The sequence below is a fragment of the Taurulus bubalis genome (genome assembly GCF_910589615.1).
Source record: "Taurulus bubalis genome assembly, chromosome: 19".
Taxonomy (NCBI): Eukaryota; Metazoa; Chordata; class Actinopteri; order Perciformes; family Cottidae; genus Taurulus; species Taurulus bubalis.
Window position 1 is genome coordinate 15,086,389 of NC_136607.1, and position 20,874 is coordinate 15,107,262.

Here is a 20,874-nt window from a genome sequence, read left to right on the forward strand (position 1 = left end):
GTTCCATCGGATTTGCGCTTTAGACCAGTCACAAATCTGTCCATCTTTGTACATACTTCCTTCTCTTATCTTTATCTTTCTCTGTCGCTCCGTATCTTTCTCGCTCTGTGTCGCTGTGCGTCTCTCTCTCGTTCGCGCTCCCTCACTCTCTCTCTCCCTCGCTCGTTCGCGCTCTCTCGCTCGTTCGCGCTCTCTCGCTCGGGCGCGCGCTCGCTCTCTCGGGCGCGCGCTCGCTCTCGCTCTCGCTGGTTTTGCCACAGTCGGTCTGTGACATGAGCCGCTCTGGTGGCGTGGTTGGAACACAGTGCATGTCACGTCGGTTATTTTATATTGTTTTACCGGTTTATGTGTGCGTCTGTGTGTGTGGGTTGGTGATGAAGCCGCGACCCCCCTGTGGTACCACTGCGCCCCCCTAGGGGTCGCGACCCCCACTTTGGGAACCACTGCTATAGAGTGACATTTAGGAATTAAATAAGACATGATGTCCACGTTTTATGAACACCTGCAAACCCAGCCGCATGCACGAAGGCAGGCAGATATCTGCACATGTACATTAGACACATCCCTCAGACCTGTAGGTCATAGGTCGTATTACAGGACATGTGAGTTGATTTAACTTCATTAAAAATAAATCAGAATGCATCTTGAACCAGTAACAACTTTTTAATAACAAATATCTACTGTGTGCTGTCTACACACTGGCCTTAGTAAAAGGGATTTAAAAAGCAAAGACACACAGAGATGGTTATTACAGAAACTGCCGATGAATTGCTGGTATGTTACTCGGTAATGTGTATGTTAGTATTCTGGGTGTCAGGTTTATGTTTAGTTTTACAGTAAAGATCCTTGAAATACAATATTTACAAGCAGTATGCACCAGACAATAAAATGATGAATCAATAAATCTTCACCTTTCAGTGAATACATTCAAATGCATACTTTACACAAGCTTTATGTGTACAAGATGTTTTTTGTTGTTTCTACAATATAAATATGAGCTTATCCAGAATCAGTCGCTTTTACTAAATGAACAAACATTTTGATGGTGGAACATTAAATAAAATAAATAAATATATTTTCTGCTAATCAATCAATTAACAAGTTCATTAATTTAATGAACTAATTGTTTGAAAACATCACCAAAGTAGAAAAAAATTAATTTATCTGTAAAGAAAAATCATCACGCCTCATCAATAAAGCAATCTCTAAGACGTCACAGTTCCAACACTTTCCAAAAACTCACCACCAACATCATCGCTTTCAAGTGTTTGTTAAATATGTCACAGTTTTCCAAAAATTCGTAAAATAAAGTGCCCCCCAATGATAAATACACTCATATACAGAAACCATCTCATTGAAATAACATATATTGCTCAAATGTTCAACATGAAATGAAGCAAAACCTCTGAAGAAGCAACAGTCGCTGGTTAACGATCGCTTTCTTCAGAGTCAAATACATCCGTCCTCTGCAGCATCTGTCCTTCTGCAGCCCAAAACAACAGACACCTTTTTATTCCTCTTTGACGGGTCGAACTCTGCATGACAAGGTTCAACGTGAGTGAAGCAAATCACCTAAAACCCTAAATAAAAAAATAAAAGTCCAAGATTCTTCTCTGATTATGACTTGCTCTTCACTGTTGGCCCAAATGTTTTCTTCTTGGCTGCTGCAGCAGAGGGCTGTGCTTTGGGTTTCGGAGCAGGCTTTTTAGGTTTGGGCTGCAAGGATTTGAGGTCCAGGATCTCACAGTACATGTTGCACTGGTGCAACGCTTTGAACTGCTCAATGAAGGAGGTGGCACAGTTTCCTTTGAATCCCTTGTATCTGAAAAATAAATAAAATATGAATGCATCAGTTTGCATGTATCAACCAATGTGCATCTCTTGTTTGTGTCAAACAAATAAATACACACCCTTTCTTACAGGTGGCTATTCCCACATCAGTAAGCCTCATTCCCACTCCTAAGAACCACAAGGAAACAGCAATTTAAAGCACGATACTCTTTTTTTACTTGCACATTATTCAAAATATATACATTTTATCCGCTAACCTTGCATGTCAGTAACCAGCAGGTTGCCCTCAGTCTTATGATAGACCCAGTGCTGGAAAGCACAACATTTCTGTCCCGCCTCCGAGTCGCGTCTCTTCAGGTTGATTTCTTTGCCGTCCTTCACCGAATACTTGACAAAGTCTCCAATCAGCTCCTCCTCCAATGTGGCATACGGGATGTCATTGGATGGACGGTGAACCAAGTAGATGGGAATGATCCTGGTGGAAGCACGAAACAAAAGGCCTCGAGCGTTGAGTATCTCACATGGTTCTGCAATACTATAAAAAGGCAGAGAGTTGTGTTGTTTACAACTTGTCATGTGTTTTCACTTACTCTGGGATCTCTCCGAAGGCTTCAACAGACTGCGCTGCAGTGGTGTACCCCTTGATGTACTCTCTGGCTGTGTTCTGGACATGGCACTCCTGCAGAGCAAAAGCTCAATTACGATACACTTACCTTCTCTATGGGAAGATCTCTGCACACAATAATAATGTCATCTAAGCCGGTAATGCTTTTGAGGGCTAGAAATAAAAGACATCTCATAAAAGCTTTGCTAATAGATTGGGTTTGCTGCAGTTTTTGTTAATTAAAAGCTTAAATAATAACTGGATAATTTAGGTATGAAAACATAGGTGGCCCAAAGTGTCACCTTTTATATGTCATGTATATTTTGGGGCACTTACGGTTTTCTGTGCAAACACATTTTAGTTGCACTTGGTTTGCATTAACCCCTACAAATATATATTTTTAAACGATAAATTAAATGTAATGCAATACAAGATATACTTTTTTTTTAATCAAACCACTGATGTGTATTTTATATTATTTGTGCAAAATAAATTCCACAAAAGCCTTTCATGAGGTATTTCCGGACAAAAGTTGGAATGGCTCATCACAAAATCTCAAATTATTTCATTCCATTGCCAACATGTTGTGGAGGTGGAAGTATGTTGTGGCAGGTAATGAGTTGCTTGGTTCCCAAACTAAGTGGTGTCCATGCACATATTCCTACTTTGAGCTATGGAGGACTGTTGGACTCTTACCTCGACAGCCAAGCTGAAGTTCTTCTGAACAAGCTCATCGGTGTTCTTTGTCCCGTAGCTGATAGAAGTGTGTACTTTGAGCACACAGGAGTGTCCGGGTAGTATCAGCGACATCTGACCAGTCTGCATCTGGGTCCGGAAAGCCCGCCGGTGCATCCCCTCCCCAAAATGAACCTTCTCAGTGATGATGCTGGCGGCTTGGTTCTCTCCAAAGTGTTGGTTAGACAGGAAATCCTCCTTGAAAATCAGCTTGGAGCAGTGGACGTCCTCTTCTTCACTTCCTACTTCTACAGGGGCTGCTGGAGATTTAAAAAAAATTATAATAATGTGATCTGTCAAAATCCAATTCAAGCTTAACTGTGTAAAATGTTAAAATTAGATCAACACTTACATCTGATTGTTTGCGGAGGAGGAGGGATAACAATCTCACTGAGAACTGTAAAACGGTCAAAAAAAGAAATGCATTTTTATTTTTTGTTTGTCACATTTAAAAAACATTTATGTTGTAAATAGTTAAATAATGTATATACCTTCATATGTGAGCAGGTAGTCCAGGGTAACTGATCCATGTAAACTGGTGAGCTGACACTGGTACTTTCCCAAGTCTTTGTGAGAAGCATTGGAGATGCTCAGTGACGCTCTGCTTTCATCCCCTGCACTTCGGAGAGAGGTACAGTGTCACAAAAGGGTATTGGATCACTGTAACATTTAATTATACACATTCCAGGATCCTTCCTACGCCTTTGGTCAAAATAGAGTGTTTCTAGGATTATAATGTTTTATATCTTCTTTTTTATGTCTTTGCTTTTGTGTGATAAGTTAACTCGAGGGTTTCTCTTCTGGCTTTGTGGTTTTACGTGTGTCATGTTTGGTTTTACTTCCTGTCTTTGTGTGTTTTCCCGCCTTCGTGATTATCGTTCCCGCCCTGATTTGTTGCACCTGTGTCCAATCAACTGCCCTCCTCCTGGATTTAGTCTGTGTGTTTCCTCTGTTTCAAGTCTGATAAGTTAGTTTAAGTGTTTCTGTATCTCTGGTTTGTTTTTTGTATTTGCCTCTGTTGTCTGTCTGTCTGTCTGTCCTGTACATTTATTTTTTTGTCATTAAATCATTAAACACCACCTGTTGCCTCCTCATCAGTGTTTTTGAAAAAAACGTAGTAGATAAACAATTGAACTAGCCAAATTAATTTGTTTTTAATAATGAGCTAAAAGGTTTAACAGTTGAAATATTTAGCTAAAAATAGATTAATGGTTAAATGATTGTTCAACTAGAAGACTAGTTGGTACATTGGGGTGTGAAGCTGAGTTATAAAGATGTAAAGATGAGGGTATATAACTTTGAGCAAAACACATATTAAAAATCCTGTAAAATGAAACTAAATACCTTCTCTTGCTCTCGGACAGGACCGGGCCCCCTCTGCTCCAGGTGATGGTGTGTTGGGAGGAGACGGCCGCAAACTGACACCACAGGCACAGACTCTGGGGATCCCCGCTCACTAAGGCCGCCTGGATAGGCTGCACCACCTTGGGTTCTGCCGACATTGTCACATGCTTTCATTAATTATGAGGCGTTTACATCATGCAGGAGAGCATGTGCTTATAATCTGTCATAGATGAATAGTTTAAGGCATATCAATTACCTTCCTTTGGTGGGATTTTCAGTTTGACCACTTCACTGTACGCCTTCTTGCGAGTTGCCACGGTATCGACCTTGGGCTCCTCTCCCTTTGTCTGGATAGAAACGTCTGGCTTTGATAGTTTAGACTCTAATATACTGACAGTCTTCCCAAACTTATCTTCTGACAGCCGTCGTCTTTTAATAATATCATCGTTCAAAGGACTGGGGAACTTTTTAGGTTGGTGGTCTTTCTGATCTGCATGACGTGGAGGCAGTTCTCCCTGGGAAGCTTTAGTTTTACCCTCCGGTTTCTGTAACTTTCTCTCATCTGACTGGTCACTGTCCTTTTGAGCTTTCCCAGCTTTAGCGCCCAGCTTGGCCTCAAACATGTCGATCCTTCCTTTTGCAGTCTTTGGTTTTGCTCCGTTCTCCACTTCCACCAGAGGCTCCGCTGCACTTTTCACTCCTGTTGCATTCGGAGTGTGTTTCTTTTTCTTCTTGCCATGTGGCTTGCTCGGAGCCCTCTCATTTGCCAAGCCAGTCTCAATCACCAGTTTAGCCTCCTTTTCCAAAAGCCCGACTTGAGTGTTCTCACTGGTGTGATTCTCCGCAGTAAGAGGATGAGTTTCTTGCTGTTTGCAGACCTGCTGGGCTGAGACATGATGAGAGAAACCCTCCTGTTTCTTACAAGCTTGTACGCCATGATAACCAGATGTTTTGTCCTTTTTAGAGCGTGCTTTGCTCTCCGAGGTGGATTTGTGTGTTTTGTGCGGCATCTTTTCGGCGGTTTTCAGATTCAGCTCAGATTGTATGCCTTTGGCGATGGGTTTCGCAGACCTGGAGACAAATGGGTCATTTAAATCTAAAGTGATGAATGCAACGCGGTTCTTCTCTGACACGATGAAATAATCTGCAGGGACATCGGCCAAGTTTGATAGTTCTCTACTGAGGTCATGAATCTCTTCAATTGTTGTTTTTCTGATCAAGTTCAGTTGTGCCTCTGGTGAAGACTTCACAGCAGACTTTCTTGTATTTCCCTTTTTATGAATCAATTCATCACCTTCCAAGGATTTGACATCAGTAATTCCCTCCACGGTTGGCCAGAGAGCGCGGGTTTGAATGTGATCACAACCGGGGTCTCTGTTGTCATTGAGAGACCTTTTGGGACATGTTTGATCTCCTTCCAAACTTCTGTTCGTCCGACAGACGAGGGAGCTCAGAGCTAAATTACCAAGAGGGGCTAAGGGCATAATAAACTCAAGGTTCCCCCGCTGTGGCTCCACCTGACGTGCTCCGTCAAGGTCTGGTAGAGTGTCAGACGACGACACGTGTGTGTGAACATTGATATGTAAGCCAGGTTGTTTGTGCACACCTGGCACGTGTGAGTTTGTCGGAGCGTGTGTGTTGTGTAAATGAAGCTCGGTCGGAGGTTCGGTTCCTTCACGGTTGACCTCAGCTGACCCACGGCTCCTTTTGACTTCCTGCTCAGTTAACGAGCGCAGCTGGGAGACACGGTGTTCCTCTGTCACTTCACACACTTTATCTCCAAAGGGCTGGAAAGGAAAATGGACAAATGACAATAAAGATGTGAGGTCGTTTTATATTGCTGAGACTCAGATATACAATCAAAACCCCAGGCGCTTAAGTATAAGACTGCCTGATAGTATAGTAACAAGTAGCATAATAGCATGTAATACTGTTAAAGTACTGTCATCAATAGCATTAATCAGGTACTTATTTTAAAGGAAGATCATGCAGATCAACGTTACAAAAACACAACATTCAGATTGGATCAACACATACCTTTCTATAGAACAACAAAGCAGACGGTTATGAAACACCATGCTTCTATTTCCACTCCCACAGTCCATATGTCCTGTATGCAACTGAAATCTACACAGTCGCTGTTATAGACAGGAGCTTCAGCTATGCCGTGCGCACCTTAGCCAATCAAAAGCAGTCGCCTAGACCAACGGACCTGTCGGCGTCCTGATCCTGTGTTTTTAAAGGAGATGCGGTGGGAATGGGTGTGTTAAAGGGTGTGTACGTAAAGAGAGAGAGAGAGAGAGAGAGAGAGAGAGAAAGAGAGAGGGAGAGAGAGGGAGGGTCATGTTTCATTCCTCAGCTGTGCTCTCCTCTCACCTCTCCCCCCTGACACGCCATGGATGCATGCTATTATCATTGAACTGCCTGCTATTATTAGATGCCATTTCTGTCCATCTGAAGTTTTCCTCTCATGCACTCCCATTTCCTTCAGCGCACACAGCTGTCAGTCTTTGAGATGGGAGCCAAAGGACTTATCCACTAATACAGAATCAAGACTGGATGAGAGTCCTGCATGGGTGCAAAATGAGTGGCTCCAATCCAAAGTAAGGTGACAATACTCATGAGTCTCGTACGTGGATTTCTCTCTTAGAAGTACACTAAGTACCTGCTGACTTTCCATCAATACTGTAGGTATGACAACACTGACAAGGGCAGGAGCGGGAATGTCTCTTAACGTTCTGGCCATGTTTCCAAAGTGCATGACTGATTTATCTGTTGGCCCCGTTCGACTGATGTGAAGGTGATTGCTTGTGTTTCTCTCGAGCATAAAGGGTGAATCTTTCCACTGCTCAATCTGTCTGTCTGCCACATACTTCAGTGAACGCGGTGTGTGTTTGAGAGTGTGTGGAGAGGCTCAGTGTCTGAGCCGACAAACAGGAAAACAAACATACCTCATAGTTCATGCTTTTCATATAAAGCAGAGCGCAAGTTTCCCCCCTTAATTGTACGTTATTATAACGACTATAAATATATATATATATATATATATATATATATATATATATATGTATATATATATATATATATATATATATATATATATATATATATATATATATATATAAGTAAGCCATCTTACCATCTCAATCATCAGATCTCCAGGTGTATTTTGTCCCTTCAAATCTGTATCCTCTGTTATATTCAGTACGATTTGATCTTCTTCACTGCCGATGAAAAAGTCTGACTCGAAAAATCTCTCAAAGTGAGAAGGGTTCAGATCAGCAGAAGAAGTAAATACAGGGATCACACCTACACCGTGTTCTCCAGGAGAGGCCACCATATCACCGGATGATCCCATAGATGAGTGCTGGTGTGTGGAGTGCTCCGCCTGGTTGCTCTGGATTTCTTCCGACTCCTTTTCTTCTTGTGCCGTAGCTGTTGAATCACACAACGATTCAACGCTCTGGGAGCCCTCTCTGTCTCGGAGCTCAGGTCCTGCAGCTTCGAGGCCCAAAGAGAGACAGAGGATGGAGCTCTCTGGGAGGTTTTGCGCCTCTAAAGGCCGATCCTGGACACCCATGGGTGGCTGCGATTGTACCCGCACTGCTGGCTCTTGACCCTTTCCCTCTATGGGCGTCTCAGTTCCTAAATGAGTTTTAACCTCTGCTAGTGCCTGTGTCAGAGCATCTATCTCGGCCCCAATCTCTGTGAAGGCAGCCGTGAAATCCGCTGGTGGAGCCGCGATAATCCCAGTCCAGTCTGAGAGTGCACTTGCCCAGCTGTCCACTGATGACCACCTCTCAACCGGTGGCCCCCAACCTCTGGTGTCATCGCTGGACCAGCCAATCCCGTCGCCGCCATCAAGGTTGTAACCTGACACTTGTGTCTCTATTGGGGGAAAAGACAATTGATTGGCGAGCCCTCCTTGCGTCATAGAATATCTTGTCTTGTCCAAAACCTTCCAGTCTTCTGTATCCTCACCTGCCAGATACTGGCATGCATCCAGCCACAGCTCGATAGGGCTATTACTTTGCTGTGCTTGGGGGGTTAAATCCATGGCCTCTGCATTCCCTCGCCTCCCATCATTTACCAACATTGAGCCGGCCCCACAGGCATCCACAGCAGGTGGCCTTGCATGTTTGCTCACATCTGACTCACAGTCAACCGTAGCTCCTTCCTCACTGGAGCTGCGATGACATCGTGTCACCACGTTGTCTGAATCACACATCAGGAAATGTGTATCGCAGTCAGAGTTTTTTTCCCCTGCTTCCCCCGGCTGGTATTCCGGACTTTGAAAATCCTGGGGATCTACGTGAGAGCTCAGGAGGAAGTCCTGTGTCTCACTTTCATAGATGTAAAGGTCTGACACAGGGGCTATAGCGGTATCACTCTCTAAACTATCCGACTTGTGTGAAAACGACCTTAAGAGATGAGTGTGTTCAGAGCTGGAGAAAGGCTCAGTGACAGACGGCTCCATCGAACATTCTGATTCTGATGTCATGGCCCCAAAAGATTGAGATGTACTATCTACTTGTATGAGAGAAAAGGAGAGCGCTGGTTCTTGTTTAACGTGAAACTCTGAAAAAGATTCAGATAGAGTGGAAATAAGGTCATGAGAGAAGTGAGGTAAACGAGGTAATACAGGTTCTGATGAGCCAAAATTGCTACAAACCCTGAAATCATCATTCTTTGGTGCAGGCTGGGAGCAAAGTGACAAACGCTCCGACATATTATAGCTGGATGATGATGAAGGCTTCAGGCCGTCTGATTCGGTGCTTCTCTCATGAGCGAGGCATTTGGAAACATTTGATGAAGGCCCAGTGGATTTGTCTTTGAGGTCTGAGAGGTCTGACTCTGCTCCTGTCTCATGTGCAGACAGCATGTTTTCTTTGGGACTTTTCAAAAGAGAGAAAGTCTAAATCCGTTTGTCCGTAAGAGCTGGTGGTGGCCGTTTGTTCATCCGTGCAAAGGAGTGAGGGATCCTTCGGGACTTCTAGTTGTGCTGCAGGATGATAGTGTCAGCAGAAAGACTTGGGCCAAGTTTTGGGAAAAAATTGCAATAAGTTCTCCGCCCAGATTGTTTGTGTCTGCTTTTCTGGTGTCATTTCCTCGCCTCGGTCCAGCGATATCCTTCGAACCTCAGATTCAGTCCCTGCAAAATGAAGTCAGAGAGTTAAATAATCTCTGACCTGAGGATCTTGTGTTTATGAACCTCCCTGATCTAAAGTATGTGAAGTAAGGCCCACTATCTCCTTCGAGCTGTTTATCTTAGTTGCAGGAGATGCCACTTTAAATGAAGTGTTGCATCTATTTTGGAAGCTTTTAAAGGACACTTGACATACCTTATCAACAGGGAACTTTTCTTACTTTAAAGCTGATAACAACATCTGGTGTGTGGCTGCTGTGTTGATACCAGCTGCACACTACACTCTCTAATTCTATTTTCTTGTACAAGTAAATTATGCGTTGTCTTTATTATCAATATATAATGATATACACTAATATGTGCGTTGTGCAATATACAGTAAAGGATTCATTGGAAAGTGATCTTTTACACAATCCTGTTCACTAACTATTAGCTATTTGTAAAATAGTAAAAGCACAGGAATATTGAGTCACAAGCCCTTAGAGCTGCAAGTAGTTACATATAGAGACTTGTTAAAGAGCACTGGTATCACTCATTAGTTCAAAGGTAAGAAATAGGTAGGATCTCCAGTTTCAGCTTGTTTGCTGTCAAAGTAGGGATGATTCCACTTCTCTTATCTTGGTGCTAAATTGAAAATACAAAAAAGTATCCAGACATAAAGGTTGTTTAATGTAAATGGTATAAACAACACTTTATTTTGCATTTCAGGTCTTTGTGGTTTAAGATTCTCAAGACAATTTGCTACATTTATGCACACATTCAGCTGTAATTAATGCCATGTATGAAATATGAAAGCTACAGTCTATGGATGTGTATCACTGTTGCTAATGCTCTCACTAGTCATGATATTCCAAACCAATAATTAGTTAAAAGACATTTTGAATAAAGGGTTTTGAAGTAGTTGTCAAATTGGAGGAATTTCCATCTTAAATGATGAATAACACCGGGGATTTTTCGTTTGTTATTTTTTAGATTAAATTTGCATTTATTTAGAGACTTAAGGTGACTGTAAAAGCATAGCTGTTGCCCACTACTGGCAACCTGACATAGAGGCCTGCTATGAAGTGTTGAAAGGGGAACCTTCAAAACATGGACTCTGATATACAAGATTGCAGGAGGAAAACAAGTGGCACAGACACTGGAAAAATACCAGCACATCTTCACCCATGACCTGCATTTGTGACATTCCTGCTGCAGTGAAGGACACCTAGCCCAGAACTCAAGCCTGATGTATTGGTAGAGACCCTAACTTTAGATAGTCTATTGACAAACACCTTGAATATAAATAGAATTCTCACATTTCAAGCTGAAAAACACATTAAAACAGGAACAAAATCCTAATATTAAAGATCGCTTTCCTTAAATCACTGCAATCGGTTTGATTTGCCACAATTACATTGACTACACTGATTCCATATTTAGATTGAATTATGGCAAGCATATTAATAGTCCCATATATCTGAGTTGAAACCCACTTTTAGAAGAACATGGAAGGCGTAGGTCAATTAGAAATCAATGTTGTCGTGGTGTGGTTAATTAGTGGATTAGATAAGACTTGATCTCTAACGACATAAAGAAATGATAAAGCTGTCAGCACCTGCATGACTGAGAGCAGGAAAGTGTAATTTGATTTCATCTTGAATGCGTGTGCCAAAATAGCTCCATCCTCGGTCACACAACACCCTCAAGAGCCCGCTGCATCTTAAAAGCTTCTGTATGCGAGCGACTTGAATTAGGAACACAGTTTTGAAAATAATAATAACACGTGCTGCCTCAAAACATCCCACTGATGGCTACAAATGAGCAGAGAAATGAACAAATATTCAACACACTTGTGAATCACTTTATGGAATGAATCCTGATGCTTGACAAAGTGCATCATATGTGTCATGCAACGCAGGAGAGTGTGTGTCAACCTGTCAGCAGTGTGTGAGACGAAGCAGTGCAACAACTGACATTTACTTTTCCCAAAGGAAACCACAAGCTAATGTCTAACAGGTTGTTACCTCACAGCTGAATCACACGTGATAAATCATTCCTCGAGGCAACAATAAACCCGTTGTCTCAGCCCGCGAGGGGGATTTTCAGCCATGCGTGCAGTACGTACCCTTGCCATAGCTCTGCGGTTGGGAATATAGACCTGTGATGTAGGACTGAGTATGAGCTCAGGCGAGAGACGGACGTCTCGGGGTATGAGTCTATTTTTAACTGTTGTCCACCGCAAGTACAAAGTCAGTTACCTGATATTGAAGACATGTAATCTTAAACATTAACCCTCAATATCTATATTTACAGGCTGTTTTAAACGAAAAACTTTTGGGTGTTATTGAAATTTAATTAGAGGAAGTCTTTGACTCTGGCAAGTGAGATAAATAATGAGAAACTTTAAGCAAGCCCATACTGTGGTAATAATGTATTAATGTTGTTACAAGTAGACATCCTGTATGTCTGCCCAACTCAAACTATTAGAAGAGAAGAAATGAAATAGAGACAAGCGGTTAATACAACATTAATCATTAAAGCTAGTTTTTTTCTGAAAGGTTTATTTTTCCAATTAAGTAAATAAGAAAACACTCTCACTATTAATTTCCTGAATGTTACTATCACCTTGTAGAAAGGTTTGTAAATTATAATTTGTGTGGGAAACCTTTTAGCTTTTATTCACTTAGATAGGTGCGAAGAAGCAAATAAATTGGGAAAAAAAGTTACAGCTGGGAGTTAAGCCTGCATGGGAAAACCTACAACAAAATATATTTTTGGCAACATCAAAGTGCCTCTAACTGTTTTGGCAAAGCAACACTGTGCTGTTGTGAGTGGCCAAAACAACCCTAATGAGGACAGACTTTGCTTGGCTTTTATGTAAAATTATTAGTCGTCAATTATCTCACAGTGGTCTGACGCTGATTAAATGTGACTTTGCCTCTCATTTATCCAAATGACTCATCTTATAGTGGACACAAACAAATCCCTAATGACATAGATGGCAGGTCAGTTTTTAATCATTTGATGGTCCAATGATTCAAATTTATTGGAACATTATAATCTGTTGTTTGTACTTAAAGGCACGAAACAATTATCCTGGTTCCTAATGTTGGACTACAATGCTGCAATAGTCTGATAAACGTGGTTATTTAGTCAGCTTGAGTGCAAGTAGGTGACTTCTTTTTATTTTATTTTACTTTGGACAGAACCAGGCTGTTTTCCACCTTTTGCAGTCTTTATTGTAAGCTAAGCTAACCTGCGGCTATCTGCGGCCATATGTTAAACGAACAGATAATCATCGCACATTTAATGTGGAGCACCAACTTGACAAGGTAGCAGGCTGTTCAGGTGTCTGGAGACTTGAGTATAAATAATGACTTTTCAAACCTTTTACAATCAAGAGCGGCCTGTTGTTACGCTTCACTCCTATTTTAAACACGGCTCATTTCTCTTCCTGCTGTTGTTTACTCTCGTATGCAAAGTTGTTTCACTATCAAATTGCATCTTTCAGGAAACCGCTCACTAAATGTTCTTTCATAATGACACATGGACAGTTTCATAACCAAGAGGAATGTACGGCTCTTACATCATCGTTCCTGTGACAGTTGTGGACGGATACTTTTACAGCTGTAAAATCACCACGTTGTAAATAATGGTTTGTAATATTAATAATAATAATGATGTGTATCAATTTGAGATTACTGTGATTTCTGTCTTCTGGAAAAATATTTTTACGACAGCTTTATTGCTTGTAAGTTGAAATAATGTAAATAAAGAATAAATAAAGGAGAGCAATGTGATTAAACCATTAAAATTAAGCTTTTCTCATAATGTGTGACGTCACCTGGCGGGCTATTACATTATTTGAGTCACCAAGCAGCACTTAGACACGACTTTAATCCGGTACGTGCTTGATATGATGCAGCTATTAAAAGATAAATGCATGTGTGTGGATAGATGTGCCTCTCAGAATAAACACATTCACTTTATCTTCAAGAAACAGCTGATGGGTTAAGATGGCGGATGGACACATCAGTACAAAGATGAATTAACAAATTTAAAAAATAACCACTTCCTGTATTTTGCGGCTGGGTACACCAGCAAAAACATGTGTATATGGAATAACACAATGTACAACGTATCTGGCCACAGCATGAATACCAGTATCTCAGCAATGCTCAGTAGTTCTTGAACTATTAGCATACTCATTTTCCTTCTCCTAAACAGTGTCGTTAAAAATGTGAAACAGTCTGAGACATGTTACACCATCTTGAGCATGTTCGGGATTGGACGTGGCCCCACGGCCTCTTGTCGTCATGGTGAGAGAAGAGTCGTCTTACCAAAGCGAGGTATATTTTTACCCCATGTTGTCGCACAGTCGGCCTCAGCCTGGCGTCTGCCCTCCTTCGCTGAACTCCCTGCCAGGACCAGGTGGAGAATAGTGCGCATCACAGCCACGGTTTGTTTGTCTGGCTGCTAAAGCTTTTCCAGAACCAATTAGGGCAACGGTGCCACAGCAGGCCGACGATAAATTTGAGACATGCATTTTCACAGCCAAAGCGTTATGAGAGAAATGCCAAACCATATTTGGCATTTATCTTCCACCACTAAACATAGCTTAGTCTTAACTTAACCAGTAAATGAAACATGATTTAAATAAGCACATTGGATGCTGAAACTGTACATTTAACAAAATGACCCCAGTGGAGGTCGTCACATACAATGTTAGTTTCTGGGTGAGCAGAAGAGATAGTAATCATTTGCTGAAGGTATCGAGGTATTTCTTTCAGGCTGTACATGACCCATTACTCTACTTAATGCAATGTACATCAGAGTACATGCCCCGCATAACGCAAGCGCTACAATGGAAACGTAGTCGGCCGTTAATGCGTCAGAAGAAACTGAAAACCTTTTTAATGAGCTCATCAGCTGAGTCAGTGTCGCTTGTAAATTCTGACTCACTGCCATGGAAGCTGCAGTGAAATATATCCCGTGCTATTGTGATGTCTTCCTCCAGATGGAGGGGAAGGATGACCTAGGAATATGATGCACTTTTGGTCACGAGGAAGCCAGTCACATTATAGTTGTGTCCTGGCAAGAGGTAGAACTTAAACTTAGAAACCTCCTCTTTTAATGACTTCAAAAATCGTGATTAGCCCATGTGGAGAAACAATAAATCACATCATGTTTGTTTTTTTTCTTCCTCTCTAACTCGTGATTCCTGATTTGTTGACGTTAATGGTTCTGGAGATTAAAACTCAAATACATTCACCATTACCACTGTGAAGCTTGATGAATGAGTTGATCTTGACCTTCATTTTTGACATTTCAAGGATATGTAAACTGTTGAACTATACTGCCTTCACTGTCAAATCATAAATAATCAGCAATCACTATAAAAAACCTCCTGCTTCTTCTTTTTTTTTTAAAACAAACAGGTTTATTTTCTATAAAGCAAACAGAATACATATATAATGGGTCATAGCTGGATAAACACTTGTCTTTTTATGTACTGTTCCATTTTAGGAGGAGGTATGGCTTCTCAACCAGCACGGTAAACACATAGCTGACCACCAGCGTGAGCAGCAGATGGCCGAGGAACAGGTACATCTAAAGGAGACAGGAGACATGCGATACATTATAGACACACACGCAAATAAAGGTAAAACTGAAACATCTCAGCATCAGGCTCGATGGAGCTGAATGCAATGCGCTAACTTACGAAGTTGATGTCTGTGTAGTGAATTGGGGTCTCTTGCAAGCCGATGTAGAGGAGGATGAAGACAGGGTGTGTTAGATAGCAGGCAAAGCTAATGTTAGAAAGAGGGACCCAGAAACCCAAAGACAAGAGGCTCTTGATGAAACCTGGAGAGCACGAAACACAGAAGAAAATGTAGCATCGGTTTTTTAAATATGTATTTCTGCTTTTATGTAGAAAGGTCAAGCTTTTACTCACATGCCACTTTACAAGAAGTTTACAGACATGTTACAACTGTATTTATATCCATATTTGTTCAATCATATGCACTCATAGCCCATCTATTTTAATCTGATTTTGATCTGTGATTCATTGTTTTAATTATCAATGTAATGTTATTGCTTTTATTTGTTATGTGATTTGTTTATTTTTACTTATTGTTATTGCTTTAATTGTTTCTGTTGCTGTTTTTGCCATATAAAGTGTCTTTGGGCACCTTTTTTAAGCGCTATCGCATACAATATTATTATGATTAGTATGTCATTATTATGATTGTTGTTCTTATTACTATTACTCTTATTATTATAATAATAACAATAATAATTTTGGATCTTGAATAATGTAAAGTGGTAGGTGAGGGTTAAACATTGATTGTTTTAAGTATTGCTTGTGGTAAATGATCAAAATTGTCCAAATTGTACTGTATATTTTTCTCATGGTCATATTTTTAATGTATATAATTATATATTTAATGCCATTGTGCAGTAGGTCTGTGCAATAAAATGCAGTTTGTAGTCCCATTTTGGCCCATAAGAAAATGCCATGAAGTAAAAAATCCTTAATCAGCGAGTCACTAGTTACAAAATGCAGAACAAATACTTTAATGCTCGTCAAGATGCATATTAAATGGTATTTCTGGACTACTGGGTTCTTGGTTTACCTCCGTAACCCTCCTCACAGGCCAGGATGATCCAGGTCACAGCCAGAGCCCAGAAGGGCCTGTGCAGTCCCTGGTAGAGGGCGTGTGGCACAGATGGGTGGGCCGGGGTCTCCCTGAGGATGTAGGCCAACCAAACCACCGTAGCCATGACGGACAGGCAGCAGAACCAACCAAGTGCTGCTTGCCACTGGATTAATAGCAAGACAGGGTAAGCACGTGAGTGTGATGGCAGCTTAGACCCTTGTATTATGTACTGATACAGTTCGGCTTGATTATATCAGAAAAATAGTGTGATGTGTTTACATTTCTACAAAAAGAATACGATGTGTGGAGCGATTCTGGCAGTGATGTTCTCACCTTTTGTTTTAGCAGCCGATCTTTCTTTGTTGTTAAATATATTCCAGTCAGGATTCCTATTAAAAATGGCCCATATCTTGTGTGCGGTCTCACATAGTAAGACAAAACATAATTCTCCGATGTTCTGCAAAATTGGAAAAAAAGACTGTATTTCACTGTATTATAGTAAAACATTGACATCTCAGTCACTTCACATGTCATGCATTCGGTTCCTCAGCTGTTTGCGTTAATACGAGATCACATTCACTAAATCTTACAGTGTAGAAGGCTGAAAGACTGGCAGCTGCTGGAGTGCAGTTATTACAGCACTGGCCACAGTGGTCATCAGCAGAAGGCCTCCAGCAACAACCACAAACACTCCTCTGTTTCTACAGAACCACAGGCAGGATGAACAGGTTAGAACTATAGTTGTTACAGTGAGCTGTGGACAGGATTCATACATTGAATTTGTCCAAGGTAGTACAAAAATAACATACAGTCTGTAAAAATAGACCAACAGAGGAGTGGTAGCATAGCACTGGAAGTCCAGAGACAGGTACCAAGTCCACGGAATACACTGAGGAGACATTGTGAAATCACATTTTAGGAAATAAGTCAAAAATAGAATTGGAGCGACTGAATTATTATTTAAACTTACTATCTCATGGACTGGGAGGAGATTGCTTATCAACAGCACGTTAGCCCACCAGTACGTCTTGCAATCCATCATAGTATCTATAAATGGGAACCAGTAGGGTCCCCACTGGATTACCGAGATGAGGCCAATGGTTAGACACATAATGAATAGATGCAGTGGTTGAATCCTGGAGCAATGGGAAGACAAATATAATTCACATTTGTGTTACTGGTTTTAGATCACACATACAATCAAGAGAATGACACATAGATTATCAGACCGTACCTTTTAATCCGCTTTAAGAGGTAGCTGGCCACCAAACTGGGGCTCAGTTTATCTTCAGCCCTGTCGATGGAGCCCAGCAGAGACCTCGCACTAAGCAAACCCCTACACCACAAATAAACTCTTATCACTGACAACGTAATACTCACTTTTTCTTACTTTTACAGGCACACAATGCTTTTAAACTTTGTGTTATTTCACTCTCACCCTAGCAGTAAAAATGTGTCCACAGCCAGAAAAACAGGCCCGCTGATAGTAAGCACATGCAGAGGGTTGCTTTCAACTGTTTTCTTCCAGTCTTTGTAGTTATCTGCAAAAGAGATAACACAATATGTCAGAATATATATGTGAGTTCATCACTTGCAGACTGAATTAGCAAGTGGCAGTGCGTCTTGTCGTACCCAGGTTGTTTATTACGGGGAACTGTGCCGAGTGTCCACATATGATCCACAACAGGCTGAGGACACGGATGCCATTGAGGGAGGAGTAGCCTCCTCCTGGGACGGATGAGGAGGTGCTAAAGACGCCCTGCCTGGTGGTCTGTAGAGAGAACGCCTGAAGGCATCGTTGCACACAGCCTTGAGGAAAACACCGCGGAGTGTGCCTGGTTCTGTCTACGAAAGATGTTCAATTTGTATTCATCATCTATTTTATAGTCCAAATACAGAACAGCATTATGCTTGTGATGCGTCATCTGGGACACTATTTAGGGAAATCTTGTGGAACATGTACTCACACATAAACACATAATACACATACTTACTATTGCTATTGTCCTCTGAAGTGCCTGTATTAATATCGCTACTGGAGGAGCCATTGGTCTTCATGGTCCTATAAAGGTTGAGGTCAGTGTTTAGACTGGCAGACTCCGCTGTGGGCTTGACCTCTCTGTTCCGTTGCCATCTTATTATAGCCGTAAACAGCGTAGCCGCAAGAGGAATTGCTACCATTACACAACACACAAACCTGCAGGAGGAAAGGTTTCTGTTTTAGGGGAAGACTTGAGATGTAAAAAGACAGTTTTCCTGCATAGCTTAAAAGTATGCATGCATATAAGATAATTATATACTGACAGACAGGTGACATCTGATGCATCAGGGGCAATGGTGTTGGACAAGCAGTGGGTCATGATCATCTCCTGAGTGGAATGATTGACCAGGATGGGAGGTAAAGGAGGAATAAGGGAATTTTGGCCCAGCTGAAGTCTCCCTGTTAAAAAAAAACGAGTCACAAACATAAAACAAGTATTGGATTGACTGAAAGATAATGTCCGTAAAATCACTGACCGTACACCACAAGCATTTGCACATCGTCTTCTCCACAGGAGTCAGGAACGCAAATACCCACAAAGTATTGGACTTTTTCCTACAATGATATAAACACCTGTTGTTCAAAATCTAAGCCAACTGTCAGGATGACATTTTAACTTGTGTGTAATTATGCTGTTTGTTTTACCTGCCTGAGGAACACCTGGCAGTACTTTCCGGAGAAGGCAGTACCGTGTGCAGAGCGACACTGCTGCAGCAGGCCGGGCTGGTTGGCGTTACCTCCTTTGACATTGCTACCCATCTTTCCAAATGCATCATACACTGACAATGCACACACACGCACAACCACAAAACACACACACACACACACAAAAGCAACTTAGTGCAAAGAACCGAACAGTGATCCTCTACAAAACTGGTGACTCTTCAAAAACCTAATTTAACAGATTCAATAATTGACAATATAATTGTGTGACTATTATCAATATATTTAAGTGGAAGAAGGTCATACGATTCAACACAAATTCAGTTTTCAGTGGCAGTTTCACAACTTTGAAATACAATGTAAAAGACTAAAATGTAAATCCAAATATATCTCAAAAAAGTAAATGAGTGTTTCATGTTTTTAGTACACATTTAAATAGAAATTGAACAAATAAATATTATTTAAATATTATGTATTATTTAATAAAAATATATGACAGATATTTCTTTGTTGTCTTCCTCATTTTTTCCATCTAGTTGCTTTAATTGAGTGAAACAGCGCCCCCCGTGTGCTGACGGTCAAACATGGTGTTGCACCCTCACGTGTGGCGAGCACTGGCCGCGTGTAAATTGTTGACTTTGGTTATAAAGTGTCTAACAATCAGACGCGGTCACTGTGTCGCCACTGTAACACTGGGAATGAACACGTGTTTAGTTGTGTGTAGTAGTAGTAGTGTGTCGTTAATATTAGCGTTTGTTTTGTCGGTGTTGCAAGATAACCTAGCTGTGTGGTTGCGAGACTAGCAGCTGTAATCAAAACGAATAACAAACAAACTAAATGGTCATCTGAGCAGCACGTGTAAGGTGACTTCGTCCCCATGAAAGAAAGAAGGACTTCAACGGTGAGTCTGTCTGTTTTTTCTCTACCTGTTGACACTCAAGCTGGTGTGTTATTATAGTGTGAAGGGATATAACTTCACACTATAATTTTGTAATTTCTAAAATGTTTCATCCACAAGTTGTTCATTCACCTGTTGGTTGCTCAATGTTTTAATAAGCCTGAGCAGAAGGCTTGCTAGTTCTTTGTGAGAATTAATTAATTCCTGTTTTGGTTTTAAGCTGTGTTAATACACGTTGTTATATAGCAACTTTCATAACCAAAATACTAATACTAAAAGGTTCCAATAGGAGACAATTTAGGAACAATTCAATGTTTTAAAAAGGGAGAATAATGTAAAATACACAATCAAAACTATGACATTGTCATAACCACAAGCAATTGCACCACAATAATAATAATAATACTTTGTTATCCTTGTTAACATGAATAATATAATTCCGTGGGCACTTTTGTAGGCTACACCTAGATAAAACACTGTGTATAAGACTGCAAGGGATGTATTCAATTCATGCAATGATGCCTTTTTGAGGTGAACATTAACTCTTATATCTAGATTGAATATTTGCAGGACAGTATATCTTTCTGGTTCACGTGCATTCACATTTTTTGTTGTGAACAAAAGTCTGTTATTAAAGTCTTAACGCTTATCCGGTTTGTTGCATTGAACTAGAGTGATACAGTACAACAAACCCCATATTGTCCCTGTTCAAAAACATCTCACTTGTTTTCTGATCCACTCCATGGACCTGAACCTCCACTGCCCTCCAGACACATTGCAAATGCACAAGTGACCCTACAAATTAACACACAGAAAGAAAAAGCCTTTCAAAAGTCAGCAACACTTACTGAAAACCGCGTATTCCTTTGGCCTGTCCTGGTTAATTTCCCAGAGGAAAGTGTTGGTATCCTCTGTACATTTCTGAGACACAGTGAAGGCCTGCTTATTTTCCAGCGCTACACTGCTACACGCTGCAAACAGAAGGAACGCCACCCAAACCACGGCCAT

The 20,874-nt window shown here is 41.1% G+C and overlaps 2 protein-coding genes across 3 annotated transcripts; both read right to left on the bottom strand.

Moving 5' to 3' along the window:
* Positions 1–644: 644 nt before the first annotated feature.
* On the bottom strand, positions 645–8,456 carry alpk2 (alpha-kinase 2). Of its 2 annotated transcripts, none has more exons than XM_079235176.1 (10): positions 7,614–8,456; positions 4,731–6,261; positions 4,475–4,622; positions 3,622–3,749; positions 3,483–3,527; positions 3,092–3,387; positions 2,382–2,470; positions 2,049–2,266; positions 1,911–1,959; positions 645–1,822 (listed from the first exon to the last, which is right to left on the bottom strand). In XM_079235176.1, exons 1-10 carry the CDS (start codon positions 8,406–8,408, stop codon positions 1,618–1,620), a joined length of 3,504 nt encoding a protein of 1,167 aa, XP_079091302.1. In that variant the 5' UTR covers positions 8,409–8,456; the 3' UTR covers positions 645–1,617. The 2 variants fall into 2 exon arrangements, with proteins under 2 accessions (XP_079091302.1, XP_079091301.1); XM_079235175.1 differs by having other exon boundaries at positions 3,092–3,390; positions 7,614–8,455.
* A 6,651-nt stretch (positions 8,457–15,107) lies between these two features.
* On the bottom strand, positions 15,108–20,874 carry oacyl (O-acyltransferase like; the record flags this gene model as incomplete). The annotated part of the gene is made up of 15 exons (XM_079235197.1): positions 15,108–15,212; positions 15,325–15,467; positions 16,241–16,427; positions 16,598–16,721; positions 16,855–16,965; positions 17,074–17,153; positions 17,235–17,400; positions 17,499–17,600; positions 17,703–17,805; positions 17,897–18,105; positions 18,255–18,461; positions 18,569–18,700; positions 18,778–18,860; positions 18,951–19,084; positions 20,715–20,874. 15 exons carry the CDS (start codon positions 20,872–20,874, stop codon positions 15,108–15,110), a joined length of 2,046 nt encoding a protein of 681 aa, XP_079091323.1.

Bases quoted from the DNA above. Each gene is read 5' to 3' on its own strand.
- alpk2 (XM_079235175.1), bottom strand. From the start codon at position 8,408: ATGACGCAAGGAGGGCTCGCCAATCAATTGTCTTTTCCCCCAATAGAG. The intron at 6,262-7,613 runs GTAAGATGGCTT...TTTCCTTTCCAG, and splicing joins GAGATCTGATGATTGAGATG to CCCTTTGGAGATAAAGTGTG. The intron at 3,391-3,482 runs GTAAGTGTTGAT...TTAAATCTCCAG, and splicing joins TCCTCCGCAAACAATCAGAT to CAGCCCCTGTAGAAGTAGGA.